The sequence below is a fragment of the Protobothrops mucrosquamatus genome, unplaced genomic scaffold (genome assembly GCF_001527695.2).
Source record: "Protobothrops mucrosquamatus isolate PMUCROS unplaced genomic scaffold, P.Mucros_1.0 scaffold3080, whole genome shotgun sequence".
NCBI classification, from domain to species: domain Eukaryota; kingdom Metazoa; phylum Chordata; class Lepidosauria; order Squamata; family Viperidae; genus Protobothrops; species Protobothrops mucrosquamatus.
The window spans coordinates 129,636-149,286 of NW_015389090.1; the positions used below are offsets into that span (position 1 = coordinate 129,636).

Consider the following 19,651-nt stretch of genomic DNA (forward strand, 5'->3'; position numbering starts at 1 on the left):
GGAGCATTCACCGCTTCTGGAGGCAGGTTGTTCCACTGGTTAATTGTTCTCACTGTCAGGAAGTTTCTCCTTAGTTCTAGATTGCTTCTCTCCTTGATTAGTTTCCACCCGTTGCTTCTTGTCCTGCCTCCAGGCGCTTTGGAAAATAGCTTGACTCCCTCTTCTTTATGGCAACCCCTGAGATATTGGAACACTGCTCGTCCTTCTCTTCATTAAACTAGACATACCCAATTCCAGCAGCCATTCCTTATATGCTTTAGCCTCCAGTCCTTATTTTTTTTGCCTCCAGAAGAGGCACCAGGTTTTATTTTCAGGGGGTGTCTCACCTCGTGGCAGTGGCACCAACAGGCCCACCCAGCCGGCCCACTTCTTCTGCAGTTGCTTGCCGCCACTCACAAGCATCGCCCCCAGCCTCCATTTCGCTGTCACAGGCCTTCAGGAAATGCCTCTGCAGCTGAGAATGGAGCTCCAGATTGATGCGTGCAGCATCCCCCAGCGTGCATTTCACTGTCAGAGGCCTTCCAGAAAGGCTTCTGCAGCTGAGAATCAAGCTACAGATTCAATCCGTAGCTCAGTTCTTGGCTGCAGAGGCCTTCCAAAAGGCCTCTGATGGTGAAATGCAGCCTGGGGGACGCCATGCATGTCAATCCGAAGCTCTATTCTCAGTTGCAGAGGCATTTTCCTGATGGCGAAATGGAGGTTGGGGGTGATGTGTGTATGTGAGTGGTGGCCAGCAGTCACAGAAGTGGACCGGCGGGGCAGGTGTCAGGGCATGGGAGGCCTGACTGCAACGGTAAAGAGGGTGCTTTTTTAGGCATGCATCTCGCCCCAAAACTAGGGCTTATTTTTGGGGTGAGGCTTATGTTAGGCCTATCCCCAAAAATCAAGCTAGGGCTTATTTTCGGGGTAGGTCTTCCTTTCCAGAAAACATGGTATATGTTTTAATCTATAAATTATAATTCATTTCAGTTCATGAATAGTCTTACACTTTCTGTATCAACCAGATTTTGCAAGACAATAACAGTATTTTTCAGCTTCAGATGTAAGCCCATAAAATGGAATGGTGAATTATTTCCTATGTCTTTTATTAGTTTATTTTCATTCATCAGAAAATTACTTAAATCTATTCTTCAAAGGACTCCAATTTTACCAGCATGTTTATTTGACCAGTAGATACCATCACTAGATTTAACACAAGCATCACTATACATAAGTAAAAAGTGTCATTTTAACCTATTTACCAATGTATATATACATGTTAGTAAATGTATATATACACATTTACTTATGTATATATGCATGTATATATACATGCTACTCATGAGTACATTAGAATTATCTGCATTACCTGAATTCTATGTGATTATTTCTGACATCCTAATTTCTTTACAGTAGACACCCTCAGAACTAGGATGATGTTTGACCATGTGGTTTCTACAGTGTTGGCTCTTCACAATCTATGAACCTAATCACTATAGATGAAAACTAGATTTTATGATTCAATGTCTTGTGTGGATCCAGCTTTTGGCTTATTCAACTAGCTATGAATATCCACTGCTTTCGCTGGCCTTTATTCTCTCTCTGAAAGGGAGAAAAATATCAGAAATACTTATTTAAAAATATTTTGAATTGATAATTTTATGCAAATTTGTTAGATTAACTTTAGTCCCAATAGCAAATGAAATACCTAAGCACCTCATAAAAATAACCACAAGAATCCAGGAATCCACTTTATAAGTAAATGGAAAAGTTTCTTTTTACCATACCATGTTATTGTGGAATATATTGGGCAAGGTTATAAGCAATGGATGAAAGGCAAACTGTCTGTTAAAGTAACAATATCTTCTGTCAGCCTCTTGCATGCACCCAAAAAAAAAAAAGGAAAAAAGGAAAAAAAATTAAAAGAAGTATTGTCTTTTAAATTATATATTCTTACCTTAACTTTTGTGGATGCTGTATGTGAGGAAGGTGGCAGAGATTTAGTAGTAACTGAAGAAACCATAGGCTCAACGTTTTCACATGTAGTACAGAGTCCAGGATCTGGTCTATCATGTAATGCTGAGCATTTGTTGCATTTTTGAGCCATAATGAATACCAAAAATATATGACCTGTCAGTATGCTAAACAGATTGACCCCAAAATGAACAATATCTAGTTGCGAGATAACAATCTAGAATACCAAAAACAATTTTGTTCAGTTTTGGAATAAGCTGGCATACTATCTTCAACTCAGAATGTCTTTGATCTCATAGGCTGGCAAGCTGAGTTACTCTATGCTAAATACATATTTCTTCCATTTATAGGCTGCTATAAGCCCTCTTACTATAAAAGTTATCAACTATTTGTTTCCATTCTTATTTATAAGTAAACTCTTTGACAATATTCAAGATACCACTGAAATGATTCCATTTTGTTAAGCAAGGAAGCAACTATTGGGCAACTTGTTTCAGCCTCCACTCTTTAGCTCCAATTGCTGAACTGACAGAACACCTCAGAAGCTGGCAGTTTCCCTGTGTCACTTTGAATATAAGAATTCTGCAGGTGAGAATGCTTAGAACACTTGCATGCATTCTGCTGTGATGAATAATGCTGCAGTGCGACAGTGTGTCCTAAAGAAAACAGCTAGACAAACTAATATGTAGCATTAAGCAACTGTACCAATTGTACTGAGAAATACTAGCTGAAACCACATCTTGATTGACTGCTGAATTAACTCACACCAATGCCACTTCCAAATTCAGTATGTTGTTATCANAACACTTGCATGCATTCTGCTGTGATGAATAATGCTGCAGTGCGACAGTGTGTCCTAAAGAAAACAGCTAGACAAACTAATATGTAGCATTAAGCAACTGTACCAATTGTACTGAGAAATACTAGCTGAAACCACATCTTGATTGACTGCTGAATTAACTCACACCAATGCCACTTCCAAATTCAGTATGTTGTTATCAATGGTCGCTCATTCTCACTGGCCATTTTCTTGCCTCTACTTTTATGCCCAATATATCAAGGATAAACCAAGCAGAGATTAGTGTTCTTCTTACTGCTTAATCGTTTGGAAAAGGTGTTGACCAGCAGCATCAGGAGGCTTCACAGAATGGCAAGGACAATCCTACTAAAAAAAAAATATCCTGAGGAAATACTTTCAGCCCTGTTAGGTAGACCAGACCAGGAAATCAGGTTTTATTGAGATTGGTTATAACAACAAAATTTTGAGGCCTCTTCCTCATTTTTATACTCCAGTGACTTAGGGAAACATCTGAACAATTTCTAAATATTATCTCATGCTACATTTTAAAAAGTACTTCAGTCCCTTTTGCCTGGGCAAATAATTCTGCATATCTCCACTAAGGTTTTTCCTTACTCACTACAACTATACATTAATGAACCACCACGTTCTAATGGGATCCATTCTGGAGTTCTGAAAGAATTTAATTGTGAAATTACTAATCTCATAGGAAAAATATGAAACCTGTTCCTCATATGGGCTCAGTGCCAGAGGACTGGAAGAAAGCCAATCGTACACCAGTTTTAAAGGGGGAGGGGAAATAGGTGAAATTATAGCCTGGTCTGTTTAATGTCTGTTCAAGGCAAGGGGGTATAAATAATAATTAATAAGGAAGTTTAATAAACTAACTGAAGGCAGATTTATCAAGTACTATCTGTTTTGAAGATTCAATGCAATCTCTCTCTAAATCCCAGTCTTAGGAAAATAATGGTACAAGAACAGTATGTTTCCATCTCCCACTTTTGAAATACTAGAAGCATCTGGCTAGCCATTGTGAGAAAGAGTGCAGGGTCTACTCTTGTGTTTTTAAGACTCAAAGTCCTATTTCATATCTGGTGATGCCAAGGTAGACACAAAGAGTATGAAGACCCAGTAATTCTTCTCAAAAATTGAAATTACACACTGACCCATTGAAGTTGTAACTGAAGTTGAATTGTTTGTCTGAACACTTATGCAATAAGAAGTTATAATTGCACCAAGTAAAAAGGTAATATATGAAGCAGAATAAATGGACTATTACTTTATGATGATTTATATTGTAGAAAAAAGGTTTGAGTTTTGAAATTAATATAGTTCTTGAATTAGTAAGTTTGGTGGTTTTAACAAATGAAACATGCTATTTGCAAATAAATACAGGTAGTCCTCACTTAACTATGGTAACTACAGTAATTGGGACTGGCAACAATTTCACTAAACAACAAGATAATTGGCAGTGGCGGTTGCCGTCATTAGGTCCTATGCAGTCACAGTAACCAGTGGTCACATGATTGTCACTTATAACTCCTGCTGTTCCCCACTGACCCTGCTTGTCAGAAGCCAGAAATGAAGGTCACAAACAGCAATCATGTGCTCAAGAGGTGATATAAACATTGTAATTGCAAGTCAGTGTCCAAATGCCCAACTGCAATTATATAACCGGGGAGATGTTGTGACAGTCACAACTATGAGGAATGGTTGTAAGCCCCCTCATTCAGCACCATCATTTCTGAACAGTAGCTGAGTGAGTGGCCACTGAAGGAGAACCACCTGTACAACCTTTATGCAATTGAGTACAATCATGCAGTCCATGTGTATTTTCCACTGCGGAGTAATGGCTACTTTGAGACAAGAGAAAGGTTTCATTTTGGCATTCAATGTATTTTAGAAATATGCTAAGCTCCTTCACATGTTTTAAAAGTTGACACTACAATTCTATGTACTTTGGTTTCAGAGCAAATGTTATTTAACAAACTGAAAATTTAATTCTGTGTGACCATGCACAAAATCTGTAGAATCGTTCAGAAGTTCCCAGAAGCAAGGGCTGTTTGTGATTTTATAATCTACTAGGAAGGAATATACATATTGCTTGGCAGAAATAAAATTAAGAATTTAAAATAAGGCCATAATTAATTTTATTTATTATGAAATAGCATGATTCGTGAACAACACAAAGTCTCATTGGAGCATAAAGCAGTATGAAAAAACCCTGCTGCTGCCATCCATCCTTAACAGTTCATTCAAAAAAGTTGTGTATTGGTAAAAACTAATTTTAAATGTAAGTTTTTAATAGTGTTTTTCTTGAACAAACTGAGAAAAAATATACATTAAAAAAGTAAAAAATGCAGAGAGAAAAAAGATAAGGGTGGGACATCAAGACAAGTACACAAAATTTCAGTAATTTATCACCTCGTCTGATATTTTAGTCAAGTTGTTTTCATCCTAATTAGCAAATAATAAAGCCTCATCATTCAATCTTAATCAGCAAAACTCCATTAAGAGCAAGCAGAATTATATATTTTAACCTTAAATGGGTAAATTAATCTCACATTCTTTTCCTTTACAAAATAACTTATCATTTTCTCTAGAAATAATAAAAAAATATTCTCATACAGTATCTTATTTCAGATCCATCTTCATCCAATCCTGTTCAAGAACAACCCATTAAAAGCTGGTAGGGGAAAAAAATCCATCATATATATTTTAGCCTTGATCGAATAAGTCAATTTCATAATTCCTTTTGCTTTTAAAAGTTTTAATGATTATTCCTTTTAAGTATTGTCCCAAAAACTCTTTTGTAAATCCAAAATGAGTTATCCAAGTCACTCTTCTAATTTAAGTGTCCCTTTTAGACATTAAAACATCAGCCATTTCATTTTTAACTATTGTGCAACACCTTTGTCAATATTATTCTTGTATCCTATCAATTTTAAATCCATATCCAGAACAGTCTGATTCTCATTTGTATCCTTTTCTACCTCCTCTTTTGAAGTTTATAGCAACAGCCAATTTTAAGAGAAAGTTCTGAGTTAATTGTTGCCATGTTACACTGTCATTCTTCTAGAATTAAAATACTTTTTTCTTTATTCTGTATTTGTGACTTTTCTCCTTCAATTATAATCTTCAGTTCTTTCTGGTTGCTTCTAGTAACCAATCTTCAAGGTCTCCTCTTACCATGTTCTTCTCTAATCCATGATTTTTTTTTCCACAGAAAGGTTTTTTATACTTAAATTTAAAATCTTCATATATTTTTGGTAAGATTTTAAAGGAACTGCAGAAAGTATTCTTATAATTATTTCAAAGTCTGAACTATCTGAAAAAAGCAAAGGGACATTTCCCAATGTGATACGGTACAGCAGATTAAGAGCCACAGGCTGTATCCTACAGAAATTCCAGATGCTCCATCTGACCATCTGACAATACTGAGTGTGCTTGAGTGACTACATAGCCCTGGGTGGTTTCCTAAATGCTTTTAAAGTTTCCCATTTTGTCTGTTGGCAATATTGTACTGTTGAAGCTCTGGCTGATTTATGGAATAAAAAGAAAGCTTGCTGCACTACTACTCTTCGAAAGTACTATTGATCTGTAAAGCACTACGCAGCTTAAGACATGACTTTCTGTGTGACCACCTCTCTTTACACAAATCTGTCTGGTTACCCTTCTGTGAAAGACTTGCCTATCTGGCAAATAGGAGAGAGTATTCTCCTTGTTACCAGGAGATACGATGTTCTCCCTCTGGAGATAAGTTTGCCCTCTACTTACTATATTTAGAAAGTTTGTAAAGAAGCTTTACTTCTTTACAAATGTTTAAAGTTACCACATTTTAACTTGTTAATTTATTTTGTTTAAGTAGTATGTGCAGTAATTTTGAAGCTTTTGCATATTAAAAATCTTATTAATTGCCCTGCTTTTCTGAACAAAAAGATAAATATCAAAAAATAATAAATTAAAATATATTTCAAGGTAATGTACAGCTTTTTGGAGACAATGACACTGAAACAGGATGGAGTCTGGAACTTTCTCCCAGCCCTCCCCCCCCCCTCCCTACCATGCAACTCAGAGGGAAATCTATTATGTAGAAAAAATTTTCTGTGTAACTATTGGCCAAATATAACTGTAATCTTCATAAAAAGCACCATTAAAATTAACTTTGAAATAATGCAAAAAGCATTGGTTGATAAAGCAATGTCATGGGAAATTCTGTAGCACATCAAATGCCACATCTACACACTTGCTAGGACACAGGATGCAAAACAGAGATTAAGTTGGATAGGGAAATAAGCATTCTTCACACTTTATTCTTTTTCTCCATCTCTCCTGACTAATAATAAATTGAACGAAAAACCAGAGTAGTTCAGAGTATGCCAGAAAATGAAGAACCTCGGATCTTTACTGAACCAGTTTCTGTGACATACTTCTAGAATACTTAAATTTGAATCCCTACTGGTGTGAGAATACAACTAGTGGTGGGTATTTCCACCACTACACAGTATGACAGTTGACTTTCCTCTACCAGACGTGGAACAGCTCTAACATATTCTATGCCGTCTTATTCACTTGCCCAGAAAATACTGCATTTTTTTTTTGTTCTAAGCTTTAAAGATTTGTAGGCAAGCTTCTGCACTGAATGAAAAGGAGGCAGATATGCTATCAGGACAATTGTAAGTGATTGTGTCTCAATTCTAACCTTATTATATCACAGCCAAGCTGTGTTAATAATTTGGTCACATAATTGTGGTTTAATACAAAAACAAGGAGAGGGTAGATTGAGATATATTAGCAGAACTCAGAGGATTAGTGAGGATTTGCATTGTGCTCTACTGGAAGAATTCAGAAGGTTAATAAGAATTTCTAATCCCTAATTACTAAATTGGAAAAAAAAACAGAAGTTCTTTTTTTTTCTTTTCAGTTGAAATAGGGCTACTAAAATTAAAAAAACGCAAGTTGGTCTGCAGATAAGATTTAAGCACAAAGCAATTTTGTGCAGGGTCCAATTCGGTGTTTAAAAAGGAAAAAATAATTGTAACTGTGCTCTGAAGCATCTTGCTCACAAATTCTTTGGATACAATGTAAGNATTTTAAATAGGGATAATTTTTAATGATTTTAATAATGTCACAGCTACAAATATTTGGTTTTAATTGGCTTTTATAGGGGAAATGTTGTGTGTGTTGTTTGTATTGTGTTATTTTAATATGCTGTGAGCCGCCCTGAGTCCCGTGGGGAGAAGGGCGGCATATAAATTATGAAAAATAAATAAATAAAATAAATAAATATCTGAAGCAGAATAAGTGGACTATTACTTTATGATGATTTATATTGTAGAAAAAAGGTTTGAGTTTTGAAATTAATATAGTTCTTGAATTAGTAAGTTTGGTTGTTTTAACAAATGAAACATGCTATTTGCAAATAAATACAGGTAGTCCTCACTTAACTATGGTAACTACAGTAATTGGGACTGGCAACAATTTCACTAAACAACAAGATAATTGGCAGTGGCGGTTGCCGTCATTAGGTCCTATGCAGTCACAGTAACCAGTGGTCACATGATTGTCACTTATAACTCCTGCTGTTCCCCACTGACCCTGCTTGTCAGAAGCCAGAAATGAAGGTCACAAACAGCAATCATGTGCTCAAGAGGTGATATAAACATTGTAATTGCAAGTCAGTGTCCAAATGCCCAACTGCAATTATATAACCGGGGAGATGTTGTGACAGTCACAACTATGAGGAATGGTTGTAAGTCCCCTCATTCAGCACCATCATTTCTGAACAGTAGCTGAGTGAGTGGCCACTGAAGGAGAACCACCTGTACAACCTTTATGCAATTGAGTACAATCATGCAGTCCATGTGTATTTTCCACTGAGGAGTAATGGCTACTTTGAGACAAGAGAAAGGTTTCATTTTGGCATTCAATGTATTTTAGAAATATGCTAAGCTCCTTCACATGTTTTAAAAGTTGACACTACAATTCTATGTACTTTGGTTTCAGAGCAAATGTTATTTAACAAACTGAAAATTTAATTCTGTGTGACCATGCACAAAATCTGTAGAATCGTTCAGAAGTTCCCAGAAGCAAGGGCTGTTTGTGATTTTATAATCTACTAGGAAGGAATATCCATATTGCTTGGCAGAAATAAAATTAAGAATTTAAAATAATGCCATAATTAATTTTATTTATTATGAAATAGCATAATTCGTGAACAACATAAAGTCTCATTGGAGCATAAAGCACTATGAAAAAAACCTGCTGCTGCCATCCATCCTTAACAGTTCATTCAAAAAAGTTGTGTATTGGTAAAAACTAATTTTAAATGTAAGTTTTTAATAGTGTTTTTCTTGAACAAACTGAGAAAAAATATACATTAAAAAAGTAAAAATGCAGAGAGAAAAAAGATAAAGGTGGGACATCAAGACAAGTACACAAAATTTCAGTAATTTATCACCTCGTCTGATATTTCAGTCAAGTTGTTTTCATCCTAATTAGCAAATAATAAAGCCTCATCATTCAATCTTAATCAGCAAAACTCCATTAAGAGCAAGCAGAATTATATATTTTAACCTTAAATGGGTAAATTAATATCACATTCTTTTCCTTTACAAAATAACTTATCATTTTCTCTAGAAATAATAAAAAAATATTCTCATACAGTATCTTACTTCAGATCCATCTTCATCCAATCCTGTTCAAGAACAACCCATTAAAAGCTGGTAGGGGGGGAAAAATCCATCATATATATTTTAGCCTTGATCGAATAAGTCAATTTCATAATTCTTTTGCTTTTAAAAGTTTTAATGATTATTCCTTTTAAGTATTGTCCCAAAAACTCTTTTGTAAATCCAAAATGAGTTATCCAAGTCACTCTTCTAATTTAAGTGTCTCTTTTAGACATTAAAACATCAGCCATTTCATTTTTAACTATTGTGCAACACCTTTGTCAATATTATTCTTGTATCCTATCAATTTTAAATCCATATCCAGAACAGTCTGATTCTCAGTTGTATCGTTTTCTATCTCCTCTTTTGAAGTGTATAGCAACAGCCAATTTTAAGAGAAAGTTCTGAGTTAATTGTTGCCATGTTACACTGTCATTCTTCTAGAATTAAAATACTTTTTTCTTTATTCTGTATTTGTGACTTTTCTCCTTCAATTATAATCTTCAGTTCTTTCTGGTTGTTTCTAGTAACCAATCTTCAAGGTCTCCTCTTACCATGTTCTTCTCTAATCCATGATTTTTTTTTTTCCACAGAAAGGTTTTTTATACTTAAATTTAAAATCTTCATATATTTTTGGTAAGATTTTAAAGGAACTGCAGAAAGTATTCTTATAATTATTTCAAAGTCTGAACTATCTGAAAAAAAGCAAAGGGACATTTCCCAATGTGATACGGTACAGCAGATTAAGAGCCACAGGCTGTATCCTACAGAAATTCCAGATGCTCCATCTGACCATCTGACAATACTGAGTGTGCTTGAGTGACTACATAGCCCTGGGTGGTTTCCTAAATGCTTTTAAAGTTTCCCATTTTGTCTGTTGGCAATATTGTACTGTTGAAGCTCTGGCTGATTTATGGAATAAAAAGAAAGCTTGTTGCACTACTACTCTTCGAAAGTACTATTGATCTGTAAAGCACTAAGCAGCTTAAGACATGACTTTCTGTGTGACCACCTCTCTTTACACAAATCTGTCTGGCTACCCTTCTGTGAAAGACTTGCCTATCTGGCAAATAGGAGAGAGTATTCTCCTTGTTACCAGGAGATACGATGTTCTCCCTCTGGAGATAAGTTTGCCCTCTACTTACTATATTTAGAAAGTTTGTAAAGAAGCTTTACTTCTTTACAAATGTGTAAAGTTACCACATTTTAACTTGTTAATTTATTTTGTTTAAGTAGTATGTGCAGTAATTTTGAAGCTTTTGCATATTAAAAATCTTATTAATTGCCCTGCTTTTCTGAACAAAAAGATAAATATCAAAAAATAATAAATTAAAATATATTTCAAGGTAATGTACAGCTTTTTGGAGACAATGACACTGAAACAGGATGGAGTCTGGAACTTTCTCCCAGCCCTCCCCCCCCCTCTCCCTACCATGCAACTCAGAGGGAAACTTATTATGTAGAAAATTTTTCTGTGTAACTATTGGCCAAATATAACTGTAATCTTCATAACAAGCACCATTAAAATTAACTTTGAAATAATGCAAAAAGCATTGGTTGATAAAGCAATGTCATGGGAAATTCTGTAGCACATCAAATGCCACATCTACACACTTGCTAGGACACAGGATGCAAAACAGAGATTAAGTTGGATAGGGAAATCAGCATTCTTCACATTTTATTCTTTTTCTCCATCTCTCCTGACTAATAATAAATTGAACGAAAAACCAGAGTAGTTCAGAGCATGCCAGAAAATGAAGAACCTCGGATCTTTACTGAACCAGTTTCTGTGACATACTTCTAGAATACTTAAATTTGAATCCCTACTGGTGTGAGAATACAACTAGTGGTGGGTATTTCCACCACTACACAGTATGACAGTTGACTTTCCTCTACCAGACGTGGAACAGCTCTAACATATTCTATGACGTCTTATTCACTTGCCCAGAAAATACTGCTTTTTTTTTTTTGTTCTAAGCTTTAAAGATTTGTAGGCAAGCTTCTGCACTGAATGAAAAGGAGGCAGATATGCTATCAGGACAATTGTAAGTGATTGTGTCTCAATTCTAACCTTATTATATCACAGCCAAGCTGTGTTAATAATTTGGTCACATAATTGTGGTTTAATACAAAAACAAGGAGAGGGTAGATTGAGATATATTAGCAGAACTCAGAGGATTAGTGAGGATTTGCATTGTGCTCTACTGGAAGAATTCAGAAGGTTAATAAGAATTTCTAATCCCTAATTACTAAATTGGAAAAAAAACAGAAGTTCTTTTTTTTTCTTTTCAGTTGAAATAGGGCTACTAAAATTAAAAAAACGCAAGTTGGTCTGCAGATAAGATTTAAGCACAAAGCAATTTTGTGCAGGGTCCAATTCGGTGTTTAAAAAGGAAAAAATAATTGTAACTGTGCTCTGAAGCATCTTGCTCACAAATTCTTTGGATACAATGTAAGCTACTATTTTTATCTGGCATTTTCTATGATATTTTATAAGTCAATTATGTTCACAGATAATTTTTGTTCTATAAATCATTTTGTGAATAAATACATTTATTTTTTTCCCGAAACCATAGTTTTAAGCTGGCAATGAGCTCCATCTGCTGGTGAACCGACTCAGTTATAAAAAAAATGTAATCTAGCATTGTCCATTTAAACTTGAGATTTTTATCTTAGATGTCATAATATCTATGAACATGACAAGCTGACATAGATAAAATTGACATATCTGTTTGCAGCACATAGGTATTAAAACTGAAGCAGCAATAACTTTATTTATACTTTCACAATGTTTCCTCCTATATACTGTATATTAACGCCTTTGTTGTTATTTATGATGTCACCAGACTGACCTGGTAACTTCAATTGTATCTTATATCCTCTGGCTTTGTCTCATCTCTAGCTGAGGATTTATGATGCCTTACCCTACTATTTCTTACCACACAATATCAACTAGCTTCAAACTGAGGTCAAATCAGAACAATTCATGATTATGCTAGCATCTTACTAATGCCTAGCAAGATATCCTTTCTATGAAGGCAGCTACTGGATAAAAGTTTTTGATATTATTTATGTTTTAAGGGAAAAGGCAATGTTTATAACAGAGTATCAATAGTGAAAATCCATAAATACTGTATCTGTTCATAGTCGCACTGAAAAAGGAGAAAGCAGCATATTCATCCAAGGCTTCTACATGTAACTTTAAACCACAGCTTATCAGTGTGAAGCTGACTATTCTTTAGCATCACTTTTTAAAAACGTTTCCGTACTTCATATAAAGTATTCCTTCATTCCCAGAAGATACTGAAATCTCAATTCTGGGGGAAACGTGGAATTTCACTCAAATCTCTCCCCAGTTGTTTCTACCCATCCTACCCAATCTGACAGGAGAGGCATGCTCTAAGTCGCATTGGCTAAAGACTGTTGGCCCAGTAGAGTCTTTTCTGCTATCGTGCTCAGTATCTGAAACATTATTCTTCTAGAGATTTGATGGCCATAAACCCCATTGACCTTTGGTAAGGCCTTAAAGACCTTATTCTGTGCTTGGGCCTGGGGACCTAAGTTGTGAAAGAGCCCATCTCCTGGGATGATAATAGATAATTTTATCTTAGCTTAGTATATTTTAATTTTCATATATATCTGGTTTTTAGTTTTGTTTTAATATTGTTAGCTGCCCCAACTCATTTATAGAAATGAGCAGCCATATAAATTGTAGATTTTCTCTTTGCTTTATGGATCTTTTGTGTAATTGCTGTAATATAAAGGGACAATTTTGTTTTGTATGTTTTTAATGTTTCATATGTTATTTATTGGCGGAAAACTGCCTGGAGTCCTGGAATATGGACAGTATAAGGACGGGAGGGGAAAAAAGAGATTAAATAGATCAATTTATAATTTAAACAATTTACAAATGCTAACAATTCAAATTTAGTTATGAAAAATTACAGTATACTATCTTCACATATTATGATTAAAATTAATTCTTCCTGGTTAATGTACTTTAGTATTTAAATCTTTAGTACCACATGAGAAGAAAATAGTAAAGATCAATCAGCTAACTTACAACAGTTTTATTGTTTTAATATAAAGCTCTATATTTATTCGGGATTGCCATCGATAGAATTATTGTCCTTTGTATTTTTCTAACAAATATGATGTCAACAAAAGGCGAAACAAACATTTTATCTATATTAGTATGCTTAAATTTCATGTTCAGAATTTTTAAGATTTTTTTAAAAAAAATTACAAACAACCAGGAAACAAATCCAAATGAATTGCATTTTTTTAATCTCAGTATAAAAAGCCCTGCCTGAGGGATTGATTTTGCCCTGTTGGGGGAGCCTCTCTCCCAAGCAACATTTCTGCTCTCAAAGAGGCCGAGTAAAAAAGTTTCTCAAAATCCAAGTAGGATTTTGGCACAGGGTATTTGCAGCATAGGATGTTTGCAGCCGCCCTCCCCCCAGAAACAAGATAACTCCCTCTCGTTTCTAGAAGCCATCTCCTAATGCCCAATGCTGCAAATGCTCTGTGCCAAAATCCTGCTTTGATTTTGAGTTCCTTGCTGCCTATAGAGGGGATGGGAACTGCAACAAGATCTGGGTTTTTCTCCAGGCCAGTGTTACTGTTCCCTTCTGAGCGCAGAGGGGGTACACCTGTCCCCCTTTGACAGGCAGTTCTTTCACTCTATCCACTTAATGATTACAAAGGGGGAGACAGGGATTGGGGTAGTTGAGCAAGATGGGCTCAAGTGTAATTTAATTTGAGGACTACCTGTAAAGTTAACAGCAATAACGGATTTTGTGCAGTGCCAAACTGAACAGATATTAATTACAACAATTTTTGGAGGGAGAAAAGAATTAACCTTTATCGTTGGGAACAGGGAAATTATATCATTTTTGAAGGAAGATACTCTTTTATGCACAGGAGGCTCAGGAGTCCAGAGCAGGTAGGCCACACCTCAAGCCTGGAAAACAACTACCTGCCTGCTGTCCCGGGCAAAAGGTACAAGCTTGCTGCTTTAGCTTACCTGCAGCAGAGATGAATGCTTGCCATTGCTACAGCATGGAATGATAAAGAACTCTGCCCCATGATGGAGATTTTTTTTAAGATTTATATTTTTAAACTATATTTTTCCCTAAAGTATAAAAAGAACAAGACAGAAGATTTTTGAGCAGCATAGCTTAATCTAACAGGAAAAAAAGAGAAATGGGCTCTAAATTTGAGAAATGTGTGGTAATAACAAAGTAAACACAGAGGGTGAAAACACTGCTTCACAACTATTTTAAAAACCTCAGTTCAGACAGATATGAACAGCAATACAAAATAAAATGTATGTTTAAAAAAACCAATAGCAAAGCTGCTATGCAAAATATATCATTAGAACTAAAGTAGGTACACTATTTAAAAAGATAAACTTAGTAGTACAAATTTTGAAAAAATGTTTAATTAAGAGAGGAACTTCATGTTACAAAGCAAAAGTAAATGTTAATAGAAATCACTAAGCAAACAAGTGTTGCTAGAAATCGCTAATGTAGCAGATGGTGATCATGGAATGTCTATGGCAGTGGTGGCGAACCTATGGCCCGGGTGCCAGAGGCGGCACTCAGAGCCCTCTCTGTGGGCACGCGCTCCATCGCCCCAGTCCTAGGCCTTCAGCTGGGTTTTATAAAACCTTTTTGTTTTAGGCCTCCGCCGCCGTGTACAAAAAAAAAGGTTCAATCAATCAGTCAATTTCAACTTCTTGCGGGAAAAATAAGATCTTGCAACGTTGGAATTGATTGAACTTTTTAGTCCCACCCAGTCTTCCGTTACCACCGCAGCCACGCCCACCCAATGGGCCACACCCACCCAATGGCCACACCCACCCAGCACCCGACGATTCATAAATGGGTTTTGGGTTGCAGTTTGGGCACTCGGTCTCTAAAAGGTTCGCCATCATTGATCTATGGAGATTCTCAGCCATCCAGGTCATGGTTGTCCCAAAAGTGCTTTTTCAAGAGGCAACTGGACTTCCATGTTTTTCTGTAAAGACGTTTCGCTTCTTATCCAAGAAGCTTCTTGAGCTCTGACTCCATTCCCCACCATCCAGTCAGAGCTGAAGAAGCTTCTTGGATGAGAAGTGAAATGTCTTCAAAGAAAAACAAGAAAGTCTAGTTGCCTCTTGAAAAAGCACATTTGGGACATGGAATTGGGATATAAAAGATTATAAGTGAAACTTGCAATTTATTCCTGAAACTATACTCCCATAGTTCAATATTTTCCTTCTTTTTTTCTCTTATTTATGCTTTGAGATTTTTTTAAAACAGAGAGAAAAATAAATTATTACCATATTTGCATTATATTTCAGGAACATGTCTACTAATAACGTATCTAAATTCATGCCCCAACACATGCCAAATTAATAAAAATGCATCTGTTTCAATGAACACTATTTGCTTAAAATTACTGAATAACTGTGCTATGTTTCATATTCAATCATCAAAAGAAGAGGAAACAATATTGTCAAGATGTCCCTATGCTACCATTGTTAGATACAATTTTAGGGTTTAGGTTTAGGAAATCATGTTTTTCCTTTGAGCTAAAGCCATATCTTTTGTGCAAAAACTAGCTTTTTCAGAAACAGCGATGAGAGTAATCAAACAATAGGACTGTATTCTAAAGTCCTTGATCAAAGGTAAGAAAGAAAGAAACTCGATGGGAAAGGAGGAGATACAACATATTTTAGAAAAGACAAAGGGGTTCCTGGGACCATCAGCTACCTCAAGATATATACATTTGCCTCTTGAGAAATTTTATCTAAGGTGTCTGTTTTTTCTCACATTTTAAAAAATGAAACACACCAATGATTTGTTGCTTATCATACATTGAAATATATGTAATCACCTGTACTTTTCAAAGGTATTGGGTATTTCTCTCTCAAACTCAGGGACTAAGTTCATTCCAGCTCTATGCCAACTCAGGTGTTTTGAGTTTTATGGGCAACACAATGGACAAGAAACAATATTAGGATTGGTAGTAATAGGTAGATTGGTTTGTACTGTACAATTAGATGAGGGTATCTAATTGTAAAGCATAACCTCAGAGCCCTTATATAGTTTCTAGCTTATAAAAGATGTTATATAAATAAATATCTTAGAATTTGGAATTTGTATTTTTTAAAAATACAGACTGGCACATAGACTGAATAAAATCTCAGGCACCGTATTTTTTCATAATTTAAACAGCTGTTATTGCTTCTATAATTATGATGTTTTGAGGCAATATGCTTACAAGAAAACTTATCTTCATTATTTTACAAATGAAAATGTGTACATACACACAGAGAGAATGTGTTATATCTAATTTACTTTGTAAACAAAAGTTCCTACCAAAGATACTAAGTAAGCCAAGCCGGTATATCGGCATAAGAATTAATACAATTCCAGATCTGAAAAATGGGGTAAACAGAAAGATCAAGAGAAGAAAGAAGTATTATTTATATGTATATCTAAATACAGTACCATGGGTATAGTTATAAGACAATATCCAGAAGACCACAGCATCCTGAAATTCTTACAATGATCAATTTTCATATACATGCATTTTTACAGTATTATATTATCATGAATACATTCCTCCAAAAGTATAACATTCTCTCTTGCAAATCAGTATGTCATTTTGATTTGATATCAGGTTTTCAAAAAAGAATACTTTTTGTTCTCTGAACACAAGCATAAAATCTTTGTATGTAATTTAAAAAAAAAAATCCTATTCAGTAATTTGAGGCAGTGAGCCAAAGAGCCAGTTTGGTGTAGTGGTTAAGGCATCAAACTAGAAACCAGGAGTTCTAGTCCTGCCTTAGGCACAATGTCAGTTGGGTGAGCTTGGACTCTGTCTTAGCCTAAGGAAACAAGCAAGGGCAAACCACATCTGAAAAACCTTGCCAAGAAAACTGCAGGGATTTGTCCATGCAGTCATCAAGAGTCAAGACTAACTCAAAGGTACAAAAATAAATAATTTGAGGCAAATCATGCCTGCATATTTATGAATGATTACTGTCATAAAATTAATCTCTTTTATTTTTTTTGCCTCCTGTAGAGACCATGCCAAAATGTATAATTGTATGGATATAACAAATAAGTGCAATAATTTTTTTCCCAAGATAGAAAAAACATTAATGTTTTTATTGTGGGAAGGAGCTCTTGAGAACACCATGGACAGCAAAGAAAAAGAAATAATTTTCACTTCAGGTACAAACAATCAGGCTCAATTGATCATATTGTGGATATTTTATGAGAAGACCCACGTCTTGGAAAGTCAATAATGGGAAAGGCATGAGAAAAGACAACAACCAGCAACAAGGTAGATGCACTTGATTATAGCAGTGGTAAGTACACCATTGGGAGATGTGTAGGGTGAGGCTAGGGACAGATCAACCTAGAGGAGGTCCATCAATGTGTTGCTAATAATCAACATCACCTTGATAACACCAAATCAATTTCTACTTTCAACATAGGAACTTAGTAATTATAGTTTAGCTGGGATCAGTTTTTTAATCTTAAGCATGTTTTATTTTGGGTTATCCAAACATTGGAATCCATTTTAAAGCCAATGAAAATAGTGCCAAGAGCCTTAATAAACACTGTTTTATGTCAAATATTGTTACAATTAACTGTCAGGAAAATTAATACCTTACAATGTACTACAGGTACTCCTCGCTTTCCAACCATTCATTCAGTGATAAAAGTTATGATGGTACTGAATGAGGATGACTTAAGACAGTCCTCAAAATTGCAGCTTCTGCAATGTCCTCATGATCACGTGATTGTGATTTGGGCATTTAGCAACTGGCTTGCATTTACATTGGCTGCAGCATTCTGCAGTGACATGATTACCCTTTGCAACCTTTCCTGCCACTTTCCCATGAACAGTCAACGGGGAAGCCAGCAGAAGGTTGCAAGTTGCTCGGGTAAGTTGTTCCCATTGCTTTTTCTACTGAGGAGGAGAGGAGCCTATGAGTGGGAAGATGAGTGCGGACCCTGATTATTGCCCACACTGCACCAAGTCCCCCAGGTCTAGCATTGCCACACTTGTACCACGGCACACCTTCTCCCACCCAGTTGTACTAATTCCAATTCAATTACTGTTGTTATATCATTTGTTTTTAGTTACAAACAGTACAATTCTTTTTAAAGCAACATTAGCAACAGTATCCTAACATAAATAAATGTAAATTTTACCATAGAAGAGACTGATCTGGCATCCTCCTCATAATTTACAACAGGTGGGGGCTCTTTCCCATCATTTTCTTGCACTTTTTGTTGAAGAAGTTCCTTCTGGGCTGCAAATTTGACTTCAGTGCATTTCAGCTGCTGAACAGTTTGCTTTAATTCTTCAAGAGCTTGCTTCTGGCTTAGCAGAAGTACAATGCTGAAAAGAACAGCATCAAAATTATACTAAAAGTAAAATGGAAGCATTTATTTCATTTCTCAAGACCGTAACGGATAATATATCTTTAGCAGATTTAAGATTTTATAAAGTGGGATTAACACTACATGGAGTTGAGTGGTTGTAATTGTCAGCTTGTTTTTCCCCCTTAAAAAAGCTTTATTTGTAGAGCCTAATCTAAGGAAAAACAGGATAGGAATCTGTTTAGGCTGCATTTAAAAATTAATGTGGACGAAGAAGTTAATAAATAACAATCTAAAGAAGAAATCCATGCAAATTTCCCAAATTCCATATTACTGAATTAAAGAAATAGAGTTTAGTATCATTACACTCAATCAAAGGAAAAAGGAAATAAATTATGCATCACAGACTCAATAAATAAACAATAAAAGAATTAAAGAAAAATAATGCTTGAAGTACTACAAGATTTTTAAAAATAGTTTTACATTAGCTTTAAAATCAGTTATTAAATAATATTTCTAGACTTACAAAGAGGGTGCAATGAAGCATGATCTTAGCTAATGAGTTACAGTGCATCATCTGGATCTCATTTTCATTCAAGAATCTTATATGAAGAACTTGGAAAGTTAATTTTATATATAATATACTGCCATGTCTGCCATTTACTCACTCAGATTTTCTTTCACAGATCTTAGAAGACTCTTCAATCTTCTTTTCTAATTCCAGAACTAGTTCCTCCTTATTTAGAAGTGTCTGCTGTGTCTGAATCAGTTCTTCTACTACAGTTTTTAACCTATGATTTAAATGAATACAAACAAATATAATTTGTGACTATTTAGTA

The 19,651-nt window shown here is 35.3% G+C and overlaps 1 protein-coding gene across 1 annotated transcript in view; it reads right to left on the bottom strand.

The window, feature by feature from the left end:
- Positions 1 to 19,651, bottom strand: part of FER (FER tyrosine kinase) — a 130,245-nt gene that overhangs the window by 84,387 nt on the left and 26,207 nt on the right. Inside the window, exons 8-9 of the mRNA XM_015826368.1 lie at positions 19,481 to 19,603; positions 18,642 to 18,831 (exon numbers count right to left, since the gene is read on the bottom strand). Of these exons, the coding sequence (XP_015681854.1) occupies positions 18,642 to 18,831; positions 19,481 to 19,603 (313 nt within the window). The remainder of the gene's footprint in view (positions 1 to 18,641; positions 18,832 to 19,480; positions 19,604 to 19,651) is intronic.